At 48.9% G+C, this 25,128-nt stretch overlaps 1 protein-coding gene across 8 annotated transcripts in view; it reads left to right on the top strand.

Moving 5' to 3' along the window:
• Window positions 1–25,128, top strand: part of ZFAT (zinc finger and AT-hook domain containing) — a 345,664-nt gene that overhangs the window by 208,783 nt on the left and 111,753 nt on the right. For all 8 annotated transcript variants that reach the window (XM_078441802.2, XM_078441799.2, XM_078441798.2 and 5 more), the window contains one exon: window positions 3,913–4,001. In XM_078441802.2, coding sequence (XP_078297928.2) covers window positions 3,913–4,001 — 89 coding nt within the window. The remainder of the gene's footprint in view (window positions 1–3,912; window positions 4,002–25,128) is intronic.

Here is a 25,128-nt window from a genome sequence, read left to right as displayed (position 1 = left end):
TGGGCAGAGCCAGAAAGAATGTTCTTCCCTTCCACTGACCCTTCTTGGGCACCCCTTTCTAACGGGCCACCATCCTGTGCCATGGCCTTTATGGTGCAGACATGTCTGTTGCTGTTACAAATTCTGTTCCTTTTGGGGAATCTGTGTCCTGCCCGCATTAGCCGAAGGATTGTTATGTGGCTCTAAATGGGGTCCTTGGGATCCAAATCCGGGCTGGGAGATGACTCCTGTCTGCTCCGAGGATGGACTCGGGCGCTGGGTGGCAAATGCCTGAAAAGCCGCCCCGAAGAGATGAGTCTGAGGGTCCACGCAGGCGGCCGGCAGCAGGCCCTGCCCCACCTCGGCCGCTCGGGACGGCCGTTCCAGAGCGACTCTGATCCTATCACTTTGGCCTCACCGGCGTTCTCTGGGACAATCCGGGGATAGGTCTGACAACCCGGCAAGTTGCTCAGATTCTCGATCCCAGTTCTTCGTCCCGGAGAGTGGTTAGCACTGCCTGCCTCCCCAGGTTTTGGGGTGCCCGGCTGAGATCACAGACATCCAGTCCCAGCACAGCTGCTGATGGACAGTAGCCCAGTGGGTAGAGCTTGCCAGTACTCGTGGGAAGAATGGATTAACGTCTTACGCAAGCAACCTCTTTCTTTCTGTGTCATCAGTCTTTTCTTTTCCTGGGCTGTGGTGTGAGCCCGATACAGCCGTCTCACCGCCGGCCCTTCGAGGTCACTCTGGCCTCGGGTAAATACTACGTTTTCCGGCCGACTCTCCCTGCAGCTCTCAGGAGTATCTTGACCGAAAACAAGATAGTCTCAAAGCATTGCTCTTTTATGATTAGTCATGGATCTACACTGCATTATTTTAATTAGGCAGCAAAAGATTATGTCAAGTGCTCTCCCAGGCCTGTGGATCGGGGTGTGAGGGACTGCTGAAACACTCGTCGTAACTGCTTCCCAGACTCCGAGACTTCTGTAGGGCTGGCTTGAGGAGCCACCTTCTTCCTTGTCTCTCGCAGAGAGTATATCCATACTCTCTGGGAGTATATCCATAAAAGGCTGACTCTTGATCCCAAGTGAGGTGATTATTCCATTTATTCATTGCAGAGCATCTTTTTAGCACTTAATCTTTTACTCTTGGAGCCAAGTGTATTGGTAATGAGTGAAAATATTTATCACTTTGGAGAATGGCTGTATCATCTTTCCTCCCGCTTCTGTGGCAGTGGGGAACCCAGCACCATTTTGCTCAGGCTGCCTGAGCACAATAATGATGCATTTATGTGAGTCACGAGTCCGCGTGGAAGTATGTGTGGCTGAGGTTCTACCCAAGGTGTGTAGAAATGGGCGTCTCTGTGTTTGAAAAAAGATGATGCTACATTTAAGAACAAGTAGCCATTGGTCTCTGATTATGACTTTTCTGCCTTTCATGTGGAAAGGTTTTCCCCACACTTAGGACTTGCAACATTAGTGGAATCTAGAATTTGAGGTGCGTTCCCCTGGAATGAGGTTGTAATTATATTCACCTGTTTATAGTATTGTTTCCTTTTGCCACTTCTGTTGCCGTGTTGCTCACGTAAGATACACAAAATTTCCTTTTTGTTCCTTGTCCAGTTCAGTTCAGTAAAACGCACAGAATATGTTTGCTGTGTGCCGTGCACTCAGGCCCTGGGGGTGCCGGGATGGAGAAGACACGGTCCCTGGGGGCAGCCAAGGCAGCCCCAGGCTTGTGGCCAAGCAGTGGTGATGCTCAGAGTCGGGCACGGACAGGAGCATGTGGATGTGGAGAGGGTGCGTGGGAGAAGGAGGCGGGGAGCTCACTCCTAGCCCCGTTGCCAGAGATGTTGTTCAACTTGAGTTGTGAGTTACAGTGGAGAATGGCCAGATGCCGAGAGGCAGTGCACCCGAGGCACGGAAATCGTTAGCAAAGGCTCGGCAGAACATTGCCAGAACAGAAGGACTTCCTAACATGCAGGGTGGAAGTCAGAAGGGTCAGGTCCGGGAAGTTAGTTCTGTTCTGTGGGGTCTTCTGGGCCGCGGTCTGAAACTTCAAATTTGTTCTGCCTGTTGGAGTCATTGGTGGGTGTGCAGGAAGGGCTGTGGGAGAGCTTATGTGCGAGATCATCTGGATGGAGGACGGGCATCCGTGTGGATGGATGGATGACGGACGGAGGGAGGAGGAGGAAGGCTGGGTAGGTGGGGGGACGAGCGGTTAATTGATGGATAGCTGGATGGGTGGATGACGGATGGGAGAGTTGCCTGAAAGCAAGGACACCGGGTTAGAGGCTTTTCCCTTGTTCAGGGAAGAAATGAGGAGGGCCTCCACCAGTGTGGAGGTATCGCAACAGAGAAATAGGAGTATTTAGGAGGTGAGATCAGGGCTGAAAAACTGAGGTGAGCGCAGCTGGGGTCACGGAGATGTTGTGGAAGGCTATCAGGTCTATGACTTAGTGATCGGTGTGGGGGGTGGGGTGACGGCGAGGAACTACGGGGGCTGGAGATAGGACCCAGTCGATGGGGAAGAGAATACGTCCAATTTAGCACCTTTGGGTCAGCTAAGCAGTAGTCCAGCAGACGGTTGGATACTCAGGTCTCAAGATCGGGGAAGGGTCGAAGACGCAGAAGAATGAAGAAGAGTCAGAGTGGAAGGTACAGATTTTGTCATTAAAGGTTTGCAGAAGTCCACAGGGGAAGGTTATACGCAGGGACGCTTGTAGCAGAAGAGTGGAGTGTGGGCCAGAGCGTTGTTGTGGAATGCGGGTGTGTAAAAGGCGTGGTTGGGAGAGAATGCCTCGCCGACACCGAGGATGCTGGCCTGTTAGCAGAGGCACGTGCAGCAGAGTCCAGTCTGATGGACTGAGGCCCGCCACTGGCTGGGCATCACGGGTTTTCCTTGGTGAGAACGGCTTTCCGGTGACTGGTGCCGTGAGGCATTTTCACTTGGTTTGAGAGAGCATCGGACGGGAGGCTGCAGGCTGCAGAGGGAGGGAACCCTCACCCGGCTCGTCTGAGAAAGAGAGAAGCGCCGGGCCCCTGGGAGGGGCCAGTGGCTCTGTGCTACCACGTGCCATGGCTGTGCTCCTGGCTCCCCGATGGGCTCGTGCCCTTAGAAACCGCTGGGTGAGCAACTGACCGCTACCAGAAGTAGGTCAGGTTTATATTGGGTCGTGCGTCTGTGCCACTGGTATTACTTCTGCTAACCAGGGGTAAAAAAAGGTAGTGTGCCCATATATCCATTCATTTGTCTTCACAAATAAATTGTGGGCTGGTTCATCCCAGTAACGAATGCCTGCGTATCGCCCAAAGAGCAGTGTTTTCTGCTTCTGTGCAGTTTCTTTCTAGCATCCCCCAGACCTGCCTTTCATGTCCCCACCAAGGTAGGGGTTCCAGACACACGTCTTGCTGCCTTGCTCAGGGGCTCTGCCTTCTCCTGGCTCTTGGGGACGGTGTGACGCTCTCGGTCACGTGCCACAGGCCCTCGGTGCTCCGGCCCCACAGCCTCTCCGGGGCCAGGGCTTGCCCCACCGTAGACCTTGAGCTTTAGGTCCTGGAAGGAAGACCCAGCTATTCCGGTGTCCTGGGCACCCAGGGTCCCCACCTCTGTGCTCGCCGTGTGCACCTCTTTTCTCTAGTCGGCCGGACACACCTTAGACACCTTACCCTCCCTTTAGGAGCCTGCTCAGATGTCGTTGCTCGTGGGGTCCCCCCCGCCCCAGGCCTGGCCGGCTGTTTTTCTCCCTCCACGGCCAGCCCCTTTGTGTTGCCACTTGTGTGGACAGAGTGTGCTGTGCTGCCTTGTGTCTGTGCACGTGGGCTGTCCCCCCGGAGGTTCTGGACTACCCACACGGCAAGGGGCATCCTCGCGCACCTGGGTCCGTGCGTGGCCCTTGACGCACTCGCTCACCTTGTCCTCCCTTGTTTCCAGGGAAGCAGTTCAAGTGCACGGTGTGTGACTACACGGCAGCCCAGAAGCCCCAGCTGCTGCGGCACATGGAACAGCACGCCTCCTTCAAGGTGAGAGGACTCGGCACGTGGGGCCCGTGCTCACGCTGCGAGTACGTCACGCGGCAGAGTGGAGAAGTCACTCTCCGGGGGGCTCCCCTCGCTCCCGGGCCCCCGTAGCTCGTACACGTGGAGCCTGGGGCAGAACTCCCGTCGTGGTGTGCCCCCCCCCTTCCAGAAGTGTGGCATTTCTCTGCCCCTTGGAGACCAGGTCCAGGGAGGGACTGCGTGTGACTCTGCAAAGGCCGGGGAAGAGGCTGCTGTCACTGTGGACACCCATAGCGCTTTAGAGGAGAGGATGTGAGCCGTAAGGAGGGCTGCTTCAGGTCCTGGCTGGCCTCCGGTGTGTCCCCGGCACAGCAGGTGTGACGATGCCCCCCCGGAGAGCTAGACTTGGTGTCTGTGCGGTGCCCGGAGGGTCGCCGTGGCTCTGGAGCTCGTGGCGCTCGTGCTCGTTTCATAGCTGTAGCTGATCTGTCTTTCACGTACCCGCTGATTTCCACCTGGCCGCTGCTCGTACCGCAGTTACGGCCACAAGAACCGCGGTCCGGTGAACTTGTCCCATAGAGACTTCTGCTCAGCACTGGCAACTCAACCTGAAAACCGCTGCCGCTCCCGCATGTACGCATGGCGATGGAAAACAGGGCGCCCTGAAATGTTTGTGGAGACCGTGCACCCCGAAACCCGGAGAACGTAGCACGTGGGAGGGGCTGTGGGCCGCCACACCGGCAGGCTGCGTTTACTGAGCCACTACTGTATGCCTACGCTCTGCATCAGCTCGCACCTCCCCGACAGAGGACACTATCATCCCTGTTTGATAGAACCCCACCCAGAGAAGGTACGAGATCACCTGTCAGGCTTGTCTGCCGCGCCCGTATCTACAGATGTCAGTCACTGTTGTAATACTGACCTACCTGTGTCGTGACCGCTCTGAGGGGACGAGGACCCGCCCCCTCCCCCTCCCTTTCACTGGCAAACTCTTCTGATGCTCAGAACAGCCCTGCGAGAGAGGAGTTCTCAGGATCTTGCCTCATTTAGTTAAGAAACCCAGTGGCTCAGAGGGGTTACGGGCTTTTGTGCATTAAACATCCAGGAAGTGAAGGAGTCAGAACTTGCACTTGGCCTCCGAGTCCAAGGCGTGGGGTTCTCCCATCGTGTCTTCTCAGTAATTGTCTTCGGTGGGGGAGGGGGGGGGGCACACAGGAAACCGTGAGGGCGCCACACCTGTTGCCTGCCTAGCTACTCTACTGTGGCCTCAGCGGACCTGTGTTTCGCAGGCAGGACTGGCACGTCAACTTGTGGGGGTGGCAGGAGGTTCATGAGCGTCCTGCAGATTTTGAACAGGATTAAAGTGAAGAGTGTTATCTCAGGTTTCACAGCCGCAGATGTGTTTCTCTGGGGGACCCTGGGCTGTTGTAGACCGCGCAGTTTGGGTGCTGGGAACAGATCGCTGGGGTGGCCCTCGCTCTGTAGACAAGAAAGCTGGACCAGGCAAGGTTATTTACCGTCCTCACTCTCCCAGGATTGGAACCAGATTTTTCATTTGTTCCTTGGTTCTCAGTGCGGAACCTTTTCCTTCACCAAGCAGGTGCAGCTGGACGGTCTCTCTGCCCCGGAATCCTCACTGCTTTCTTTCTCAGATTTGTAGCGTCTTTGGCTTGTGTGCAGAGGAAGTGGACTTGAGGATCGTTTGAGCTCAGGTGTCCCTTCCTATGTAGTTCTCAACTGTTTCCGGCTGTCACACGGCTACCATGCGCTGCTGGGACCTCGGGAGTCACGGGGCCAAGCTGGCCTTGGGGTCAACTCCGGTTCCTACAGGCTTCCTGGGGCTTCAGGTGCCCTGCCCCCGCTGGAGCGAGAACCACTCAGACCTTGGCCTCTCTCCTCCTCCGGGCTGGGTTCTCTGGTGTTTCTCACGAGACTGGGACTGACAAAGCAAAACGAAGCTGGTTCCTGCCAACCACCCTTATTCACGCTGACAGGTTATCACCCTTCCCTTTGGTCGCTATCATAGTTTTCTGTCACTGCTCTAACCAACACCTCCAACTTGGCAGCCAAACACCACCGGGCATTATTGTGCAGTTCCGAATTCCAGCACGGGTCTCACCGAACGGCCGGGTGACGGCAGGGCCGCGTTCTTTTGGGAGGCTCTCGGAGAAAATCCATCCCCGTGCCTTTTCTGGCTTCTGGAGGCCACCTGCACTCCTTGGCTCCTGGCCTCAGCCCTCCATCTTGAAAGCCAGCAACACAGCATCCCACCTCTGCTCTCTCTTCTGCCTCCCTTCTGCCTTTCACCTGTGAGGACCTTTCACCTGTGGGCCCACGTGGATGGCCCAGGAGAAGGTCCATACCTTAAGATCAGATGATTAACAGCCTCAGCCCTACCTGTGGTCTTAACTTCTCTTTGTCATGCAAGCTTCCAGACATCAGGACTTGGACATCTTTGCGGAGGCATTATTCCCCCTGCTGTATCCCGCCCCGCCCTGCTCTGTTTTCTTCCTTTCGCATCTGCTCCCTGGCAGATTTCTATCAAAATCCAAAAATACACAGTATGTGTGGTCGCACACTCCCTCTGCCTACCAGTGGCAAACATTACTAAGAAATCAGGCCCCTCTGTTTTATCAGTCCTCGATGGGGCCTCAAAGCCTTTGTGCAGACACGACTAATCTATTGCAGTTGACTTTCAAAAGGAAACCAATTTGGTTTTCTAGATCTAGATGTATAATTTGCAATATATAATTTGTGTCAGGAAACACTGTAATAAGGGCAAACTCTTGTATTGCCTTTTAAAGTTGCATGTTGTTATTTATTTATTTTAAGAATAATATGTGTTCACTAAATAAGATTTGGAAAGCGCTTTTCGTTCCCTTTCTTTGTAGAATTTCTGGATATATTAATTTTTTTAGACGTAATTGAGGTCTTACTGTAAACGAGCATTTTTGGGTGGAGATGAAAACATCAGCTTTGCCGCCGATAAAGCTCTATGAGAGAATGCAGCTTAAATGAGTGGCCAGATGGTTTGCTAAGAATACTTTGCGTTTGAGTTAGAATAGCCTCCCAGTCGAAGGCAGGGCTGGAGAGCCTGCCTGATTAGGACATTATAAATATTGCCTTTTTTAAATTATCACTTCATAGGCATTTTCCCATTTTATGAAAATATACTTACTGTAAAACTACTTTTAACGGCTGCTTAAGGATGAGTGTCACAGTTTAATTACCCATTCCCCTTGTAACTGGACAGTTTGGTTGTTTCCAGTTTTTGCCGTTAAAAGTAACTCCACGATGGACGTCTTCATGCCGAAAGCATTTCCAGGTCATCGTGATATCGAAAGGACTGTGAAACATGGCACGAAGCCCATCAAACCACTGAGAATTCATAGGCAGCCAGGGTGTTACATGTGCTTCTTGGCAGCTGTAATTAAAATGCATTCCCGGGGGTGAAACCGACGCTATCAATCCTAAGCACTTGCCCAGGAAGATGCCTGCACTGGGGTGGGGCTGCCACGGAGCCAGGGGCCTCCAAACAAAATGGGCTCGTTCCCTCCCTCTAGCTGCTCAACTCTTTGCTTCCTTGCAAATAAATAAGCTAGCATGCTGCCCAGTAAGGCGATGCGATCACGGGCTGGACTCCCCTCGTTCAGTTTTCTCTCTCTGTGTTGGGCTGCGTGAACCCACAACTCTGTTGAGAGAAATGTTCTCAATGATGGGGCTAGGTGACCCAGTGGTGATCTCCTTACACGTGATAAAAAGTGACTTTATTTCATTTAAAAAGTTTTATTTTAAAATTTATTTATTTATTTACTTTTACTTTTATTTTAGAGAGAGAGTAGGGGAGAGGGGCAGAGGGAGAGAGAGACAGAGAGAGATAGAGACACAGGGAGGGAGACAGAGAGAGAGAGAGAGAATATCTCAAGTAGGCTCCACACTCAGTGGCGAGCCTGACGCAGGGCTTGATCCCACGACCCCGGGATCGTGACCTGAGCCGAAATCAAGAATCGGATGCTCAACTGACTGAGCCACCCAGGCGCTCCTAAAATAACTTTAGACTCCCATAAAGTCTGGCGGATTTCCCAGGTACCTATCCCCACCTCTTCCCCTGATGATAATGTCTTCTTTAACCATAGACTGCTGTCAAAACTGGGAAATGGACTTTGGTATCCTACTATAAACTAAACTGCAGGCCTCAGTTGGATTTTACCAGTCTTCTTTCTTTCTTAATTAATAAAGTATTTTTTTTTTAATTTTTTTTTTGACGTTTATTTATTTTTGAGACAGAGAGAGACAGAGCATGAACAGGGGAGGAACAGAGAGAGAGGGAGACACAGAATTTGAAACAGGCTCCAGGCTCTGAGCTGTCAGCACAGAGCCCGACACGGGGCTTGAACTCACGGACCGTGAGATCATGACCTGAGCCGAAGTCGGACGCCTAACCGACCAAGCCACCCAGGCGCCCCTAAAGTATTTTTAAAGTAGTGTTAGATTCACAGCACCATTGAGAGGAAAGTACAGAGAGTTCCCAAATACCGTCTGGCCCTGCTCCCCACATACAGCCTCCCCCATTTCCAACATCCCCACCAGACTGGTACACTTGTCACAACGGATGAATCTATAGTGATACATCATGCTCACCCAAGGCCATACTCTACATTAAGGCTCAGCGTTGGTGTTCTCTTTGGGTTTTGACTGATGTGTCATGACACGTATCCACCATTAAGGTTCTCATGCAGAGTGATCTCGCTGCGTTCAAAGTCCTCTGTGCTCTTCCCGTTCATCCCTCCCTCTCCCTTCTGCCCTGGCAACCACTAACGCTTTTACTGTCTCTGCAGTTTTGCCTATTCCGGGATGTCCTAGAGTTGGAATCATACAGTCTGTAGCCTTTTCAGACTGGCTTTTTCACTCAGTAATATACATTGAAGGTTTCTCCATATCTTTTCATGACTTGAGAGTTCATTTCTTTTTAGTGCTGAGTAATATTCCATTATCTGGACGGGCCACTGTTCATTTACCCACTCATCTACTGAAGAACATCTTGGTTGCTTCTAAGTTTTGGCAGTTATGAATAAAACTGCTTAAACAGTGTGTGCAGACATAATTTCCTAACTCCTTTAGGTAAATACTAAGGGCTGTGATTGCTGGATCGTGTGGTAGGAGTATGTTTAGCTCTGCGAGAAACGGCCACACTGTCCTCCAAAGTGACTGTACCATCTTGCATCCCCTCTAACAGTGCGTGAGACTTCCTGTTGCTCCACATCTTTACCAGCATTTGGTGTTGTCAGTGTTCTGGACTTGGGCCACTCTGACAGCTGTGAGGTGTATCACCTCAATCTTGCTTTAATTTGTATTTCCCTGATGACATACACAGTGGTGCATCTTCCCTGTGCTTTCTCGTCATCTGTTTATCTGCTTTAGTGATGGGTCTGTTCAGGCTTTTCGCTCATTTTTAATCGGGTTGTTCATTTTCTTATTGCCAAGTTGTAAGAGTTTATGTACTTTGGAAAACAGTCCTTTATCAGATACATCTTTGCAAATATTTTCTCTTAGTCTGCAGCTCATCTCTTCATTCTGTTGAATAACTTTATTTTTAAATAAAGTTTTACCTTTTCGTTTAAAGGGATACTTATTTAAAGAGGATGCTTATTTTTGCTAGCCCTGTATGTATCATTATGTGCTGCACTTGAGAGTTACATGCTGGCATTCATGGAGCCTCTGAAATTGGATTGTAATTACTGATTCTAAAAAGCAGAGTTGTGCTATTTTCTTTCCTGTTGTGAGAGATGTTGAGGTTGGGGTGGAGGTGCTGATGAGGGAGGGAGGGAGGGAGGAGGGAGAGAGAGAGAGAGAGAGAGAGAGAGGAGAGACAGGAGACGGAGGAGGAAGGAAATGGCTAGATGAGTGTCAGAGGAAAGGCAGGCTGGGGCTTGCATCACAACCCTGTATAAAAATGGTGCCACAAATCCACTATTTTAGCTGGTTTGGGGTCACTCTTCCCTCCCTGGCTTGTTTGCTATCCTAGTTGACTCACCCATTCATTCTGGGAAATTATTCCTGATTTTTCTCAGTGCACTTGTTAGCTATCAAAGCCAGAGAATGGTTCTTGAAGGTAGTATTTTTCTAAACCCAAGAAGGAAAATATTGATTGAGCACCTGGAGTTCTTTTTTTTTTTTAATTTTTTTTTTAATGTTTATTTATTTTTGAGAGACAGAGAGTGACAAAGAACGAGCAGGGGAGGGACACAGAGAGAGGGAGACACAGACTCTGAAGCAGGCTCCAGGCTCTGAGCTGTCAGCACGGAGCCCGAGGCGGGGCTCGAACTCACGGACCGCGAGATCATGACCTGAGCTGAAGTCGGACACCCAACCGACTGAGCCACCCAGGTGCCCCGAGCACCTGGAGTTCTAATGATAATTGGCTTTATGATGTTTGTCTTACTTGTATCAATGATTGTCTCAGATTAAAAATAAACTGCTCCAGGAAGCCCAGTTGAAAAGTAGGTAAAGAGAACAGGTCAAATAGCTCTTGGGTATGTGATAAGGTGTCTAACATCACTGATAATAAAAAAAAAAATAATAAAGTGAAAGCATACTAAGATACCATCGATTCGCTTATCAGATGAGTATACATTCCCAGGTTTGATAGCACAGTCTGGTGGTAAGGCCGTGAGGAGAGAGCCTTTCTCATGCCTTGCCATTGGGGCTGTAAAGGGTCCCAGCTGCAGGTGGCATAAGCTGTTGCTTGCCTCTTGTAAGAAGTGATCTGATCTTACGGATGCACTTACTGACGTCCCGAGATGATGAGTATGTGGTATTATTCATTGAAGATAAGTGAAATGTTTGTGGATAGAGTGAGACTTAAATAGACAGGGGCACATCCAAAAACAGAATGCTGCACAGCTACAAAAACAGTATAAGGAGGCCCTTGACTTCCTTCCCTGGAAAGATATTACATAACAAAGTAGAAAAAGCAAGCTTTAGAACGACATAGTAATGCTGCCTTTGAGGTAAGAAAGGGCAAAGATGTATTTGTATTTATTTATGTCTACTTTAAAGCTTCTTTTTTTTTATTTAAAAAAAAAATTTTTTTTAACGTTTATTTATTTTTGAGACAGAGAGAGACAGAGCATGAACAGGGGAGGGGCAGAGAGAGAGGGAGACACAGAATCTGAAACAGGCTCCAGGCTCTGAGCTGTCAGCTCAGAGCCCGACGCGGGGCTCGAACTCACGGACCGTGAGATCGTGACCTGAGCCGAAGTCGGACGCTTAACCGACCAGGCCACCCAGGCGCCCCAACTTTAAAGCTTCTTAAAGCTTATGCACAAAATAAAGAAACTGTGTGGTTGGGTAGGGAGGGCTGGGACTGGGTAGACGGGAGGCCGAGGCTCGAGGTGGGACTTTTTTCCCTGTGTGTAATGTTTGAACTGGGGGAACTGAATGTTTTGCCTGTTCAGTAAATTTAAGTAAGAAGCAAACCTTTAAATAAAAATGATCTTTTAGAAACGACCCAATGTCAAAGCAGAATGGTAACCCTGCTCGTCACCCTCACATTGTCTTGGGAAGGCGGTGAAAAATTGCTCTTTGGTAGTTCATTGAGATTCTGTTTTGCCCTTGAAAATCTCCAAGAGCACTGAGGTATTGCAGAAAAACCCAGGATTTAGAACCAGACAGACTCAGGTTCAAATCCTGGCTGTGCCACTTCCAGTCTGTTTAATTTAACTTCTCTGTATAATTTGTTGTCTTAAAGATGCTGACAGTAATATCTTTCCCTGGTGTTGGAGATGCTAAAAGTGATACTGTTTTATGAGTAGTGGGTATGGTGCACGGTGGATGATAAAACGTTGGTTCTTTTCCCCTTCCCTGTCTTTAAAAATGACCCCAGTTTCTAAAAAAAAACTATAAGCCAAACAACAACAACAACAACAAAACCCAGCCTGATCTTGGTTTATTTTCCTTTTAGTGAGCTGAAATTTATGCTTGCAAGTCATTTATTCTAAACATTTTCCAGGTATTATGTTTTCTTCGTATGTATCTTTAGATGTCGATGTTATTTTATTTCCATTGTTGTTATTTGTGGCTTTGGAGTGGCAGAGAAGGATTAAAATCTTGATGGCCGCTACTTACTAACTAGATGACCTCTCGGGATTTTGATCCCTTGCCTTCTAGGGCCGCTGCCTCCTTATTTGGAAAATGGGAACAGTGATGTCATTATTTCAAAGGCTACTTCAGAAGGAGGGGTTGATTTGAAGACCAGAATGGCTGTGTCCTCATGGCTTGGGGCAGACCTGGCCCATCAGCCCTGTGCTGGCCAGCACGAGGCGGGCGGGTGTTGCTGGAGGATCTCAGGCTTGCTCTTTTGTTAACGGGCCAGTTCTGGCCTCTGGCCACCCTTCCCACCAGATAACGGTTTCCCAAGCCCAGGAGATAGTCTCACTGAGCCTGGAGGCCAGCAGGCATCCTCGAATGCAGTACATTTTCATGTGGTTGTGGTGCAGGGGGTCCATGGACCATAATCCACCAGCCATCTCGCTGGCTTTTGAACTCGGAAGCAAACGTCCTGTCTGAATCTGCGTATTTAAAGTGTATTCCTGTAAATAGCGTATAGCTGGATCTTGGTTTGTGCCTCTGTGTGTGTGTGTGTGTGTGTGTACACACGACCAGTCTGACAATTTTGCCCTTTCGTTGGAGTGCTTAGTCCATTTACATTTAATGTAAGTTTTGACATATCTCACTTGAAAAGTGCCATCTTGGTATTTAGCTACAATTGATTTTCTTTTACGCGGTTGCTAAACACATCATATTATGCATCTATATTGTAATACATTCTAGCTAGCTCCAGATACACTATTTCATGAACAGTGTAAGAAGCATGCAACACTGTAATTCGTATCATTTCCCTCCTACCTTTTGTGCTCTGGTAGTCATGTATGTTACTCCTACTTGTTATAAATTCCATACAGCTTTATCATTCTTTGCTTTATACAGTTATATTGAAAATATATATGTGGAAATATAATTTTAAAAATGTTTTATATTTCCTTATATATTTAGTTTTGTGGTGTTCTTTTAAATTTTTTAATGTTTTTATTTATTTTTGAGGAAGGGGAAGGCAAGGGGAGAGAGAGAGAGGGAGACACAGAATTTGAAGCAGGCTCCAGGTTCTGAGCTGTCAGCACCGAGCCTGACGCAGGGCTCGAACTCATGAGCCGTGAGATCATGACCTGAGCTGAAGTCAGACGCTCAACCAACTGAGCCGCTCAGGCGCCCCTGGTATTCTTTATTTTTTTATATATTTTCTTGCAGGCCTAGACTTCCATCTGATAAACTTTCCTTTAGTTTGGAGAACTTCTAGCGTTTGTTATATGCTTTTTTGCTGGAGTTAAATTATCTCAGCTTTTGTCTGTTTAGAAAATCTTCGTGTTCATTTTTGAAGAATATTTTGATGACTGTAGATCTGTAGGGGGACATCACTCTAAAGAGTTGTTCTGTTATGTTTTGTCCTTCGCTATTTCTAATCCTTAGCATTTCTCCCCATATTTAATGGGCCCTTTTTTCTCTGGTTTTAAGACTTTCCTCTCTTCCTTTGGTTTTCATCATATTAACACCAGTAAGTTTAGGTATGGCTTCCTAGTGTTTACTTTGCTTGGGTTTGTTGAGGTTTGGATCTTGTGGATCGATATGGTTCATCAGTTTCAGACCATTCTCTTCTCAGCCATTATCTCTTTATTATTACTTCCTCTCTATTTGTTTTCCCTCCTCCAGGATGATAACACATCATATATATTAACCTGTTAGATATGTCACAGCATTCAAATGATCTCTCTCTCTCTCTTTAAATCTTCTTTTTGTGTTTCAGTTTATATGATTTCTTTCAGTCGTCTTCCCCTCCTCCTCCTCCTCCTCCTTCGAGATAGAATGTTAAGCAGGCTCCATGCCTAGCATGGAGCCTGTTTGGGGGCTTGATCTCATGACCATGAGACGAAATCAAGAGTTGGATACTTAACCGATTGAGCCACCCAGGTACCCCTCAGTGTATATGATCTCTACTGATCTTTTTTCAAGATTACTTATCCTTTTCCCGATACATCAAATCTGCTAGATACTCAAACTACTTATTCATTTCTGTTTTTCTTTTTTTAATTTCTAGCATTTTCATTTGGTTCTTATAGTTTTTGTCTCTCTGCTAAGATTTATCAACTGGTCACACATGTTTTTCATTTGAGCCTTGAACACATTTGTCATCATTATTTAAATATTTATTTCTAAAAATGTAAGTATCTGAGCTATCTGTGCATCAGTTTCTGTTGACTTTTTTTCCTTGATTTGGGATCACATTTTCTTCTTTGCCTGTCTCATCATTTTCAAGTGAATGATAGGTTGTGAAACAGCATTAGAGACTGAGCTAAGTAATAATTGGCCTCTTTTCGCACCAGGACAGTAGTGTGGGGGGCTGTCCAGAAGATAGCTGACAGGCAGACCTCACTGCTGCCTGTGAAAGGTGTGCTCACAAGCTTGGCCCTTGGCTGGCATCTGGACCTTGGACATAGGAAGGTTTCCCATAACCCTCATTGACAGGAGAAGTTTCCTGTGCCTAACCTGTCCAAATGGCATTGTGCATACCAAATATCTGCTTCCTTCTGGGAGTCTGGAGTGTTGGTATGTGCTAGGCAGAGAGTTGCCCATGTGATTAGTTCCCCATAAAACCCTGGCACGGAGCTTCTAATGAACTTACTGGGCTGGTCCCATTTCACACGTGTTGTGACGGCTCGTTGCAAGGGAATTTCGGCTGCCCGGTGGGACTCTGCTGGGAGAGGACTCTTCAAAACTTATGCCTGGTTTCCCTTGGACTCTGTGCCTTTTCCCTTTGCAGATTTTGCTTTGCATCCTTTGGCTGTAAGGAATGATAGCAGTGAGTATCTGTATGCTGAGCCCTGTGAGCCCTCCTACCCAACCATGGAACGTGGGGGTGGTCTTGGGTCTCTCCCAGCACAGGAGTGAATAAATCTAGTCTGTCGCAGTTCCAGAGCCGGTTCTCCACTGTCGTCAGATGTTTTGGAAAAAGGATCGGGTCTTTCCTTTCAGCAAGGCTGGGCATCTGAGCGCAGCGAGAGGCTCCAGGATTCGCTTTCTGTTTCACAGCACAGCTGCTGGCTTTCCAAACCATGTGGGCTCCCTATCAGCTTTACAGGCAGGCTGCCAGCTTTTCGAGGTGCTGGGATGATCCTGTTTCTCTCCAGCATTCTCCTTGGGGAAGCTCTCTCCCCTCTCTGCCCGGCCCAGCCTCGGGAGAGCCAGGTTGCCTGGTGAAGGCTTTTGCACTTTCATAAGGGTGGTGCTGGACTTCCCCTCCCCTCGCCTGCTTTGGGCCAGGGGTCCTCACTGCCATGTGTGAGACCCAGTCCCTGAGGGCTGGGGTGGGTTCTCTCCCTCCTCTCCTGCCCTGCTCCCTTGTTGTACCTGCTGAAATTCCCCATTTCACAGGGAAAAGGTGAGTAGGCCACAGGGATGAGAGCAGCCACCGGGCTCTTCTCTCCTAGGCAGTGTCTGCTCACTTCTGGAATTCGGCTCACTTACGTCTCTCCGTGCCCTGACAGTCTGACGTTGTTTGCGTGGGAGCAACAGCCCCTTGTGGTTTTCGACACCCTGACTGGAAGCAGGAACGCCCCACCGTGTGTTTGTGACAGTGCACAGAGCAGGTGCCCAGTAAACGTGGCTGTCGACTCCCTCCCCCACGCACCCTGGATGTGTGGGAATTTGCTGGAAGTCTGGAGCCAGGAGGGTGTGTGAAGCGGCCGACTGCTGCTGTCACGAGTAATCTAAGTGGAGTCACAGTCACCAGGAGCTCTGCCAGCTTCGGGCGAGGGTTTTCTCCACGCATCATCACTCACAAGTAGGCCCGGGGAGACCTCGGGGCTTCTCAGACCCTTGGAAGCGTGTCAGTGGGAGAAACGACGGCAGGCAGCTTCGGCACAAGCCCCTGCCTTGCAGCTTAAGCGCTTTCTAGTTTGACTTTATGCATCACGGCTTTGTGGTCAGACACTCTTAGAATCCAGACTTGCCACTTAACTACCTGTGTGGCCTTGGGCAAGACACCTAACGTCCGTAGCTTCTTTTTTTTTTTTTTTTTTTTTTTTTTTTAATTTTATTTACTTTGAGAGAGAGAGAGAGAGAGAGAGAGGGTTCCAAGCAGGCTCTGTGCTCCCAGCGCAGAGCCTGATGCAGGGCTCGGACTCCTGAACTGTGAGGTCGTGACCTGAGCGGAAACCAAAAGTCGGATGCTTAACCGACTGAGCCACCCAGGCGCCCCTGTAACTTCCTGGTAACGTGGTGATGAGGCAGTGCCTCTTGTCCCTTACAGGTTGTGAGTGCTAGTTGCAGACTTCCTGGAGGGCTAGGAATGTTCTCCAATGTTCTCCAATGTTACTTCTCCAATGTTACTTCTGCCCAGACTCCGTCCCAGTTTTCTTCCTGGCTCTTTCCATCTGAAGATTGCCGTATGTGCACAGTGTCGTCCTCTTTATCATGCTTTTGTTCAAGATTCTTGGTGCCTGTGATGTGTTCTGTTTGCCTAATTCAGCGTCCAGTTGCCTAATTCCCCTGATTCGGTACATTCCTTTATTTATTATTTACTCTTAAAACATTTTTTTTAATGTTTATTTATTTTTGAGAGGCAGGGAAGGGGCAGAGAGGGACGGAGACACAGAATCTGAAGCAGGCTCCAGGTTCTGAGCTGTCAGCACAGAGCCCGACGTGGGGCTCGAACCCACGAACCGTGAGATCATGACCTGAACTGAAGTTGGACTCTCATCTGACTGAGCCACCCACGCGCCCCTGGTACATTCCTTTAAAACACACTTGGCCACATGGATACCTCAGTTAGCACAGAGAACCTCTTAGCAGGTGCATTTCCCTAGTAGAGTTATTCATACGTTCCCCTTCTTCTGGCAGAGTGAGCGTCTCTCCTGGATGGTGCTGCCCAGCACTGCCAGACCCATCCAAGCTTTCACGGATCCTGACTTCCCCGAACGTGGGGCCCACCCACTTTTTGCATTACGCCGAGCCACGTCACGGGGCCCCCGTGTTAGAGGGAGCTTGTCCTTTGGGTCTTTGCTCTGTGTGGCTTCAAGTGCACCAAGGATTTCTGACTTCTGTAAAGCAAGTGAAACATTTGGTGCATGAATTTGCCAAGTCTGCAAAGAAAAAAAAATTAGTCTGAAATCAGCAGTTTTCACTATCTGCACAGTTTGGAAACTATTCAGTGCGACTTACTACTGACCCTTCCTTCTTACTTTAGACGCTCTCGTTCCTGAAACACGGCCTTGGGTAGTCTGACAAATGGCTGTGGTCATTCCTCTGCCCTGGCCTTCTGAAGGTGAGGGCTGGCCCTCTCTCCTGTGGCCATAGGACCTTCAGGCCTATACCAGTATGTTCTTTTAAACAGGAACCAGCCAGATCGTTATCTTGAAAAGACACTATTCAACTTCATCGATATTTGATAGGAATCTAAAGCCAGTTGAATCCTAAAAAAATTGTGTTATGAAAAGCCTGAGGAAGGGCCGGTCTATTGTCAAATTGAAATCTGCATAACTAAGGTATTTTCACAAAATTCTTGAGGAGTAAGGAAGATTTCAAGGGTTGATATTGTTATCACTGATGAGCTTTCCCTCAGGATTCCTTGAGGAGGACATCACCTCACAATTTAACACACAGAGTTTGAAGAGACAGAGGAAGTACAAAACGTACTAAACTTCATCTGAATCTTTGATGCAAAACCTGAAATGTTTACTCATTTCTTTTACAGTTTTTTTAACGTTTATTTATTATTGAGAGACAGAGAGACATAGGATGTGAGCAGAGCAGGGGCAGAGAGAGGGGGAGACACAGAATCTGAAGCAGGTTCCAGGCTCCGAGCTGTCAGCACAGAGCCTGACATGGGGCTTGAACCCACAAACCACGAGATCATGACCCGAGCTGAAGTTGGACACTTAACCGACTGTGCCACCCAGGCGCCCCTTAGACATTTCTTTAACAGCCTTTTCTGTGTACCCACTCTGTGCCAGGCACTATGCCAGGGGCGGGGGATGTCAGGATGAAGCCAGGCCTCTGTCTGCCAGGCTCACGAGTGTGTGGAGACCCCAATGTGTATAAAAAACAGCAGCAAGTGTATTAACTGCTACGAGAAAGTTATGTACTAAGTGCCGTGAGAGCCCTGAAGAGCAGCCAATTGTTCCAATTCTATCATTTTGTGAAAGCCATGATTTAATGGCGTTAATACAGTATCATCGTGTTATATAAAACCTATCGCTTTGAAAACCTATAGCAACCAGAAAGTTCTCTGATATCCACAAGTCAGAGGGAGATAGTGTAATCCCGTGTTGTATTCCCGATAATGGGATGAGTCCCAGACATGTTCACGGTGTGTCCGTTTGAAGCCAGAAGAAGACACCAGGCAGCTGAGCTCACAGAATCCATAAGGGGCTTAGATGCTAACTTGAACAAAAGTGGTGTTTGGATGAGGTCAGCCAGGATGTGGCTATGTAAGTAATTTACTCCCGGATTCCAGTCTAAACTTCGTGAGCAAGGGAGTAGAAGTACGGAAATGATCTCAAACAGGCAGAATGTTCAGAACCACACGTTTACACACAGTCCAAATCGGTCCTCAGTCTGAAATTCTCAGTGTCCTTCAGAATGCTGAGTCATCTGGCATTGCTTATGGCTTCGTGGCTTTCTTTCTACTATAACTCTATTACCCGGGAGATGGTTTCACCTTTCTGTAGAAATTTCCAGCAGAAGTTGGCATGTTTAGTTAAGTATCTAGCGGCAGAATAAAGAAGGCAGGTGGACTGGTCCCTTTTATAATAGTCATGTGCTGGGCGTTACAGCAGTATTTTATGTAACAGACATAAAATTTATACATGAAAGTTACTTTATTTTGCCTCAGAACTCCTATATTGTAGGAATGATATTCCCATTTCACAGATGTGGAAACTGAGGCCTGAGTCCAGCTCAGTAACATACTCAAGAGTGATGCAGTAGTAAGTAGTGAAGCTGCCTCTTTGTAGACAAAGCTGTTCTTTGTCCAGGACTCTACACCTTTCTCATTGTCATCCCAAGCAGAGGGACATTTTTGCCCCCTTGTCCTTTTTTCCCCTCACTGCTTTGATTATATAAGCCTGTAGTTCTGTGTTGTAGCTGTCAGAACTTAAGCAAGATCTGTGAGCAAGGTGCTGACCGAGTATAAATTTAGGAGGCGGAACATTTCCCACATTCAGTGGCAATTGCCAAACCCGTGGGATCAAGAAGGCACGAAGTGAAGGGTAGGGTTTCTGTTCGTGGTGTTTGTTTTGCCTTTTAGTTCTTAATTTGCATGAAAGTGAAGAATCTGGGATTACTTTTTTTTTTCTTTAAGCGCTTTTGTATGTGTGTGCGTGCGTGCGTGCGTGTGTGTGTGTGTGTGTAGGTGTGTGAGGAGGAGGAAGGTCCAAGACGAGGAGGGGGGCGGTCAGCCATTTATTAACTTGTTTGAGCTGAAATGTCTCTGCTGAAAACCTGTAATGCTGTCTAGAGCTTCCTGGTATTAGATTTTTTAAGCACTTCGGGGGGAAAAAATGGAAATTGGATTGTGTTACGTTAAATTAAAATTCTGTCCGTCTAGCAGTGAGCGGTATATTCTTTGGAAATATTACATTTTTGACAGCACAAGCGATTACAAAAAAATCAATAATCCAAGAACGCTGAAGAGTCTTCTAAGCTCTGGCAAGAAAAGCAATTAGTGTGGATTGATTTACTGTTATTTATTGTGATGAGGTAATTGCCTCAACGCAAGCCTTTCTTGAACTTGTGGTACCCCACGGTTTAGAAACATTTATTCTTTTAAATTGTTTAATTTATCTCTGGCCTCATTTTATAACAGAGATGGCTTCACGCTTCTTAATGGATGTGATGACCTGGCTGTCTTCTCTCCGGCTCCTTAAGCCAGGCTTGGTTTTGTCCCTGTCACGGCTGAGCCTGGAATGAAGTTCCAACCTCGTGCGCTCAGGCCCGTAAATCCTGGAGAGATGGGGACGGAGACAGAGATCACAGGACTCTTCTCTCCTGCACAGGCGGTGCAGGGCGGCCTTGCCTGCAGCTTCAGATTGCAGCCACGGGCGGAGTACCCAGTCGGCCCGGATTGTGTGCCGCCCGCGGGACGAGGAGAGGGCGCCATACTCCCATTCGCACAGACAGCATCGCTTTGAAATCCCTGCTACAAACCTCTTTAGAGGCTGCCCGTCAGGGACAGAAGCCCGTGGAAGGCTGCCTGCTCCTCGGGGAGCAGGCTTTTCCTTTCTGGTGTGTGTGTCTTCACTTCCGCCTCCGTGTTTCTTTTCGCCCTTGTGTGCGTCCCCTGTGACCGTGCATCGTCAGGCTCTTTGCGTGTGTGTCAGTCTGGGGGCAAATGCTCTTTGGGCATTTCCCTTATAAACATCGCCACGTGTCTTGTACTGGCCAGTCTTGGTCCTTTTTCTTACGAGTTTGCGTCTTTTTCCTGTTGAGTGGCTCACTTCCCACTCCCAGGTGCAGGTGCAGTCTTCGGTGATGGCCCCTCCCGGTGTTTCTTTTGCTGCAGGGAGAGGGGCCTGCATGTGGCTCGGCTGGAATGACCCCCAGAGCAGTCTGTGGGCACGTCTTTGCATATGTATGAAACATTTCAGTCTCCCAGCCCGCGTCATCATCCAGAAGGTTCTTGAAGGGCCACTAGCTTTGCTGGATGACCCTATGCGGGTAATGGGACTTGGCAGTTTATAGATTCCAAGCGGTGAAGTTTCTCTGAGTAGAAAGTTTCTCACGGGCACATTTACCACTGGGTAGGGAGTTTAAGTCGGCAGCCGTCCAGTCAGAGGCTTCTGCTTTTGCATGCTTTGTTTTGCGAATCTGGGGGACCCAGTACTCTCGTTGGTTGTAGCGGGCGACCCAACAGAAATGGAAGGATGTACGCCCCGGCACCTGAACTCGGGGAGCTCACGGTCAGCCTGGGAGGTGATGCCAGCTACCATTGGAGGGTGGAGGGTGGAGGCTGGAGGGTGGCATCAACACAGTTTTCCGGAGTGTGCTCCTTGGGACACTCCTTCCTTGGGATCCTGTAGGTGTCGTGTGGACAGGATACAGCGATTCTTAAACTTATTTGACCCGGGCACCTGGGCGGCTCAGTCGATTAAACGTCTGACTCATAGTTTCGGCTCAGGTCATGATCTCACGGTTCATGAGTTTGACACCCACATCGAGCTCTGTGCTGACAGTGCAGAGCCCGCTTGCGATTCTCTCTCTCTTTCTCTCCCTACCCCTCCCCTGCTCGCGCTCTCTCTTTCTCTCTCTCTCAAAATAAATAAATAACTTAAAAAAATAAAACTTATTTAACCACAGAACCTCCTTCTCTTTTTTTCTATCCCCATTGTACCTCCCAGCATGTGGGTTTTATGGAACAACTTGGTAAATACTGGTTATCAGAGACTCCAGAAGTAAAAAAAATAAAGCCACGATGTCCCCAGCCAGTCCCTGCCACTCCTGCGGCTTCTGAGCCCACTGCGAGGTGGAGCTCAGATCTTCCAGAGGGCTCCGTGCACCTCCCTGCCCGCCCCATCCCCCCACGCGCTCCCCACCTCTCTCTGCTGCACACCTTGCCTTGCACACCTTGCCCTGCACCCTGTCGCCTCGCCCGGCTTCACACCTGCTCCTCGTCTTCCCACCGCTCTTCTCCCAGAAGGCCGTGCGACTCTCTCACCTCCTCCCAGGCTGGGTTCACCTGCTTTGCTTCCCTCCGTGATGCTTGATCTGGCAGGTCACGTGTGACTTGTTTGTGATGCTAGAATGCGAGCCCCGGGAGGCCCCGTGTTTTAGTTTTTGTTCTGTTCTCAGCACGTAGGCAGCCCTTAACAAATATCTGTTGAGCGAACCAGTGAGCAAATAACAAATGCTATGGAACTTCGGTGTAATAGCTGCATCATGGAAGACAGCAAGGTGGAGGTGGAACTCTGAGCTCCTTTGAAGGCTCGTAGCCACGGAGACACGGGGTTTAACGGCTCTTCCGTTGCTGGGCCGGCCCAGCTCGGGTCTTCACTCTGTCCTGAGTTCACTGCCTGGCCTCCAGCCCACGGGGCTCTCCTTCTCTCAGTGTAGTGAGGGCCAGTGAATCCAAGAAGGGGCACAACACGTGTATGTGCTTTAGCACTGAGATGCTCAGTCCTGGGGAAGCCCAGCATGGTCCCAAGGGCAGAGGATTTTTCACATTCGCCCGAGGCTGTAGGCCCGCTGCTGTGAGTCAGGCCCTGTACGACGGGGATGCTCCGTGCAGCCCGTCAGGAGTTGTTCTTTTAGCAAAGAGCAGATTTAATATCTGTAAATGTATTGTTTTCTTATGTAGGGCACAGAAAGCCTTGCTTCATTATTGTATTATGTTCAAGAAACCTCTCAGTGGAGATTCCATTCAGAGGGAGTGTGGGTATCTGGTGTGCATTTTAGAAATCTGTGGAAATACAGGCACGGTGGCTCTCAACTGGGTCTACCCTGTAGTTTTGGAGGTAGCTGCTAGCGGGCAGTCCCGCGGGCTGTCCACACGGCAGGCTGTGCAGAGCCAGGGCCCTGAGGCAGGACCGATGGGAGGCCAGGGCAAGACAAGGTGAGTGGTTTGTGCTACCAGAACTTCGTGTGCTGCAAATCCTACCCTGAAAACAGCATCACCTTGTTGATCCTGTGAGCGGAACCAAAGTCCTTTGCCAAACTGAAAATCTCAGAGGAAAAGTTGCAGAAACCGTCCATCCAGTCCGTCAGCAGGGAGACTGCCCAGAAGTGGTGTTTGTTTGCTGCAGGCCTGCGCTGGGCAGGGCACCAGCTGTGCTGAGGAGAGTGGCGGGCACCTGGGCTTTGGAGTCAGACCGACCTTAGCTCACACCCTGGTTTTTGCCGGGGAGCAAACGGCTTACCCTCCCAGGGCCTTTGCGTCCCCAGCTGTAAGGAGAGAATCGACGTGTCTTCCCAAGGCGGTTGTGAGGCGTATGGTAGAGACCCAGGGGTCACAGTCTTCATCGCCAGTGCATTCTGGTGCGCCTCCTCGCTCCGGTCTTCCGTTGTTCCAAAGGCAAACATGGAGATTCTAAAATCCCACGTGCAAAAAGGAACACCACTCTTACCTTTCCTTTGAATGATGCGGTGTGCCCAGAGTTTCTGTGTCAGAACAGTCGATGATAACAATTCGATGAGCATCTCCACGCAGGCTGTTCTTTCCACGTGATCACTCCTCCTTGCGAGAAAATGAAGAAGCGTGCCCAAGGTACCCAAATGTTCGGCAGCGGAACCCCGACTGAGCACAGGTGTGTCTGGCTCCAGAAAGCCCTGCCACTCAAAGGTGGTGGTGAGAAAGGTCCTGGGCCCCAGAGCTCTCCAAAGCACATGGTGGGGAAGCATCAGTCGTGATTATTGCTTTCCAGAAGTAAAATCCAGGTAGGGCCTCAGTTGGAAGAAGCTGTCACTTCCCATCTCGTGGGATTTGGCAGGAAACAAGGTCCCCAGACTTAGGCCTTGAGCCATCGACACTCACTGAGTCTTGGGTCAAAGTCAAGTTCAGGGCCTGGGCCAGTTGTTTTTTTTTCATCTATTTAACTTCCCATTTACATGTCTGTAATTACTTAAAACATGCATTCTTTTCTAGAAATCCTAGAAAACATCGAAATTTATGAAGTCTCCATAGCCTAGTAGTGTCTGCTGCTCGCCCCTCGGTATTTCCTTCCTGTTTCCCTCAGGTCTACAGGAATCTAGACTTGGGAGCCTTCAACATAAAGAGCTGGTCTAGAGGGAGTGTTCCCAGGTCAGCTAAATTTAATTAGTACTGAGCTTACTGCTTGCGGGCACCGTTCTAGGTGCTGTAGTAACAATGATCAAAACAGACCAAAAAGCAACAAAAGAATTCTGCCCTCCTGGGGTTTATATTCTCATGGAGGGAATAGACAATTAGCAGAATAAGTAAGTAAATCTTGTCTTCTATTAGAAGGTAATCAGTCCCATAAGAAGCAAACCAGCTCAAAGCTGTAAGGGGCGCCGGGGGAACAGAGAGAGGAGGCCTCACAGGAACAGTGACATCTGACCATGACCTCTTTGACCTCGGGTTGCATAGACCTTCAAAGGGGCATGCACCTGGGAGAGCCTGGGGTGCAGGTGGGTTAGCCTACCCTTCTGTAGATCTTTTTTGAGAGGATGTTGGGTGGGAGAAGACCATACAGTGGAGCTCTGATACTATAGCATCTCTGCATGGTGGCAATGGCGGTGGTGATGGCGATGATATTTATGGTGATGATGATGGTGATGGTGATGGTGATGATGATGTTTATGGTGATGATGATGTTGATGGTGATGGTGATGTTTATGGTGGTGATGATGGTGATGGTGATGATGATGGTGATGGCGATGGTGATGTTTATGGTGGTGGTGATGGTGATGATGATGGTGATGGTGATGATGATGTTTATGGTGATGATGATGTTTATGGTGATGATGATGGTGATGGCAATGGTGATGTTTATGGTGATGGTGATGGTGATGATGATGTTTATGGTGATGGTGATGATGATGTTTATGGTGATGGTGATGATGATGGTGATGGCGATGATGACATTGATGGTGATGGTGATGACGATGTTTATGGTGATGGTGATGGTGATGTTTATGGTGATGGTGATGGTGATGTTTATGGTGATGGTGATGATGATGTTTATGGTGATGGTGATGATGATGTTTATGGTGATGATGATGGTGATGGTGATGATGGAGCAGATATTTTGAACATTTACTCACCCTTTCATCTGTATAACTTCTTTGGTCCCACCCAGTAATTCTGTGCTGTCAGTGTCTTCTCAGTCCCAATTTCTGAGGAGTAAACCAAGACACCAGAAGTTCAGGTCTATGCCTGAGGCCACATGGCTAGTTGATGGTGGCTCTTGTGTAGTGAGGAGGTGGACACGGCTGTCCTAGCCACAGCTTTTGTTGGCGACTGGTACTCGCTCAGCCTTGGTTGGCGTTTAGAGACAGTGGTTGTTTCAGCTCTTGGCTGAGGGCCAACGTCAGGAGCGCCTCCTACCGCCTTACCCTCCTTGTGCTCAGAACATTTTCCGAAGCCATG

Source organism: Panthera onca, chromosome F2 (genome assembly GCF_046562875.1).
Source record: "Panthera onca isolate mPanOnc1 chromosome F2, mPanOnc1 haplotype 2, whole genome shotgun sequence".
Classification (NCBI taxonomy): Eukaryota; Metazoa; Chordata; class Mammalia; order Carnivora; family Felidae; genus Panthera; species Panthera onca.
Note: the sequence above shows the minus strand (reverse complement) of the source record. Positions and strands in the feature narration are given on the sequence as shown.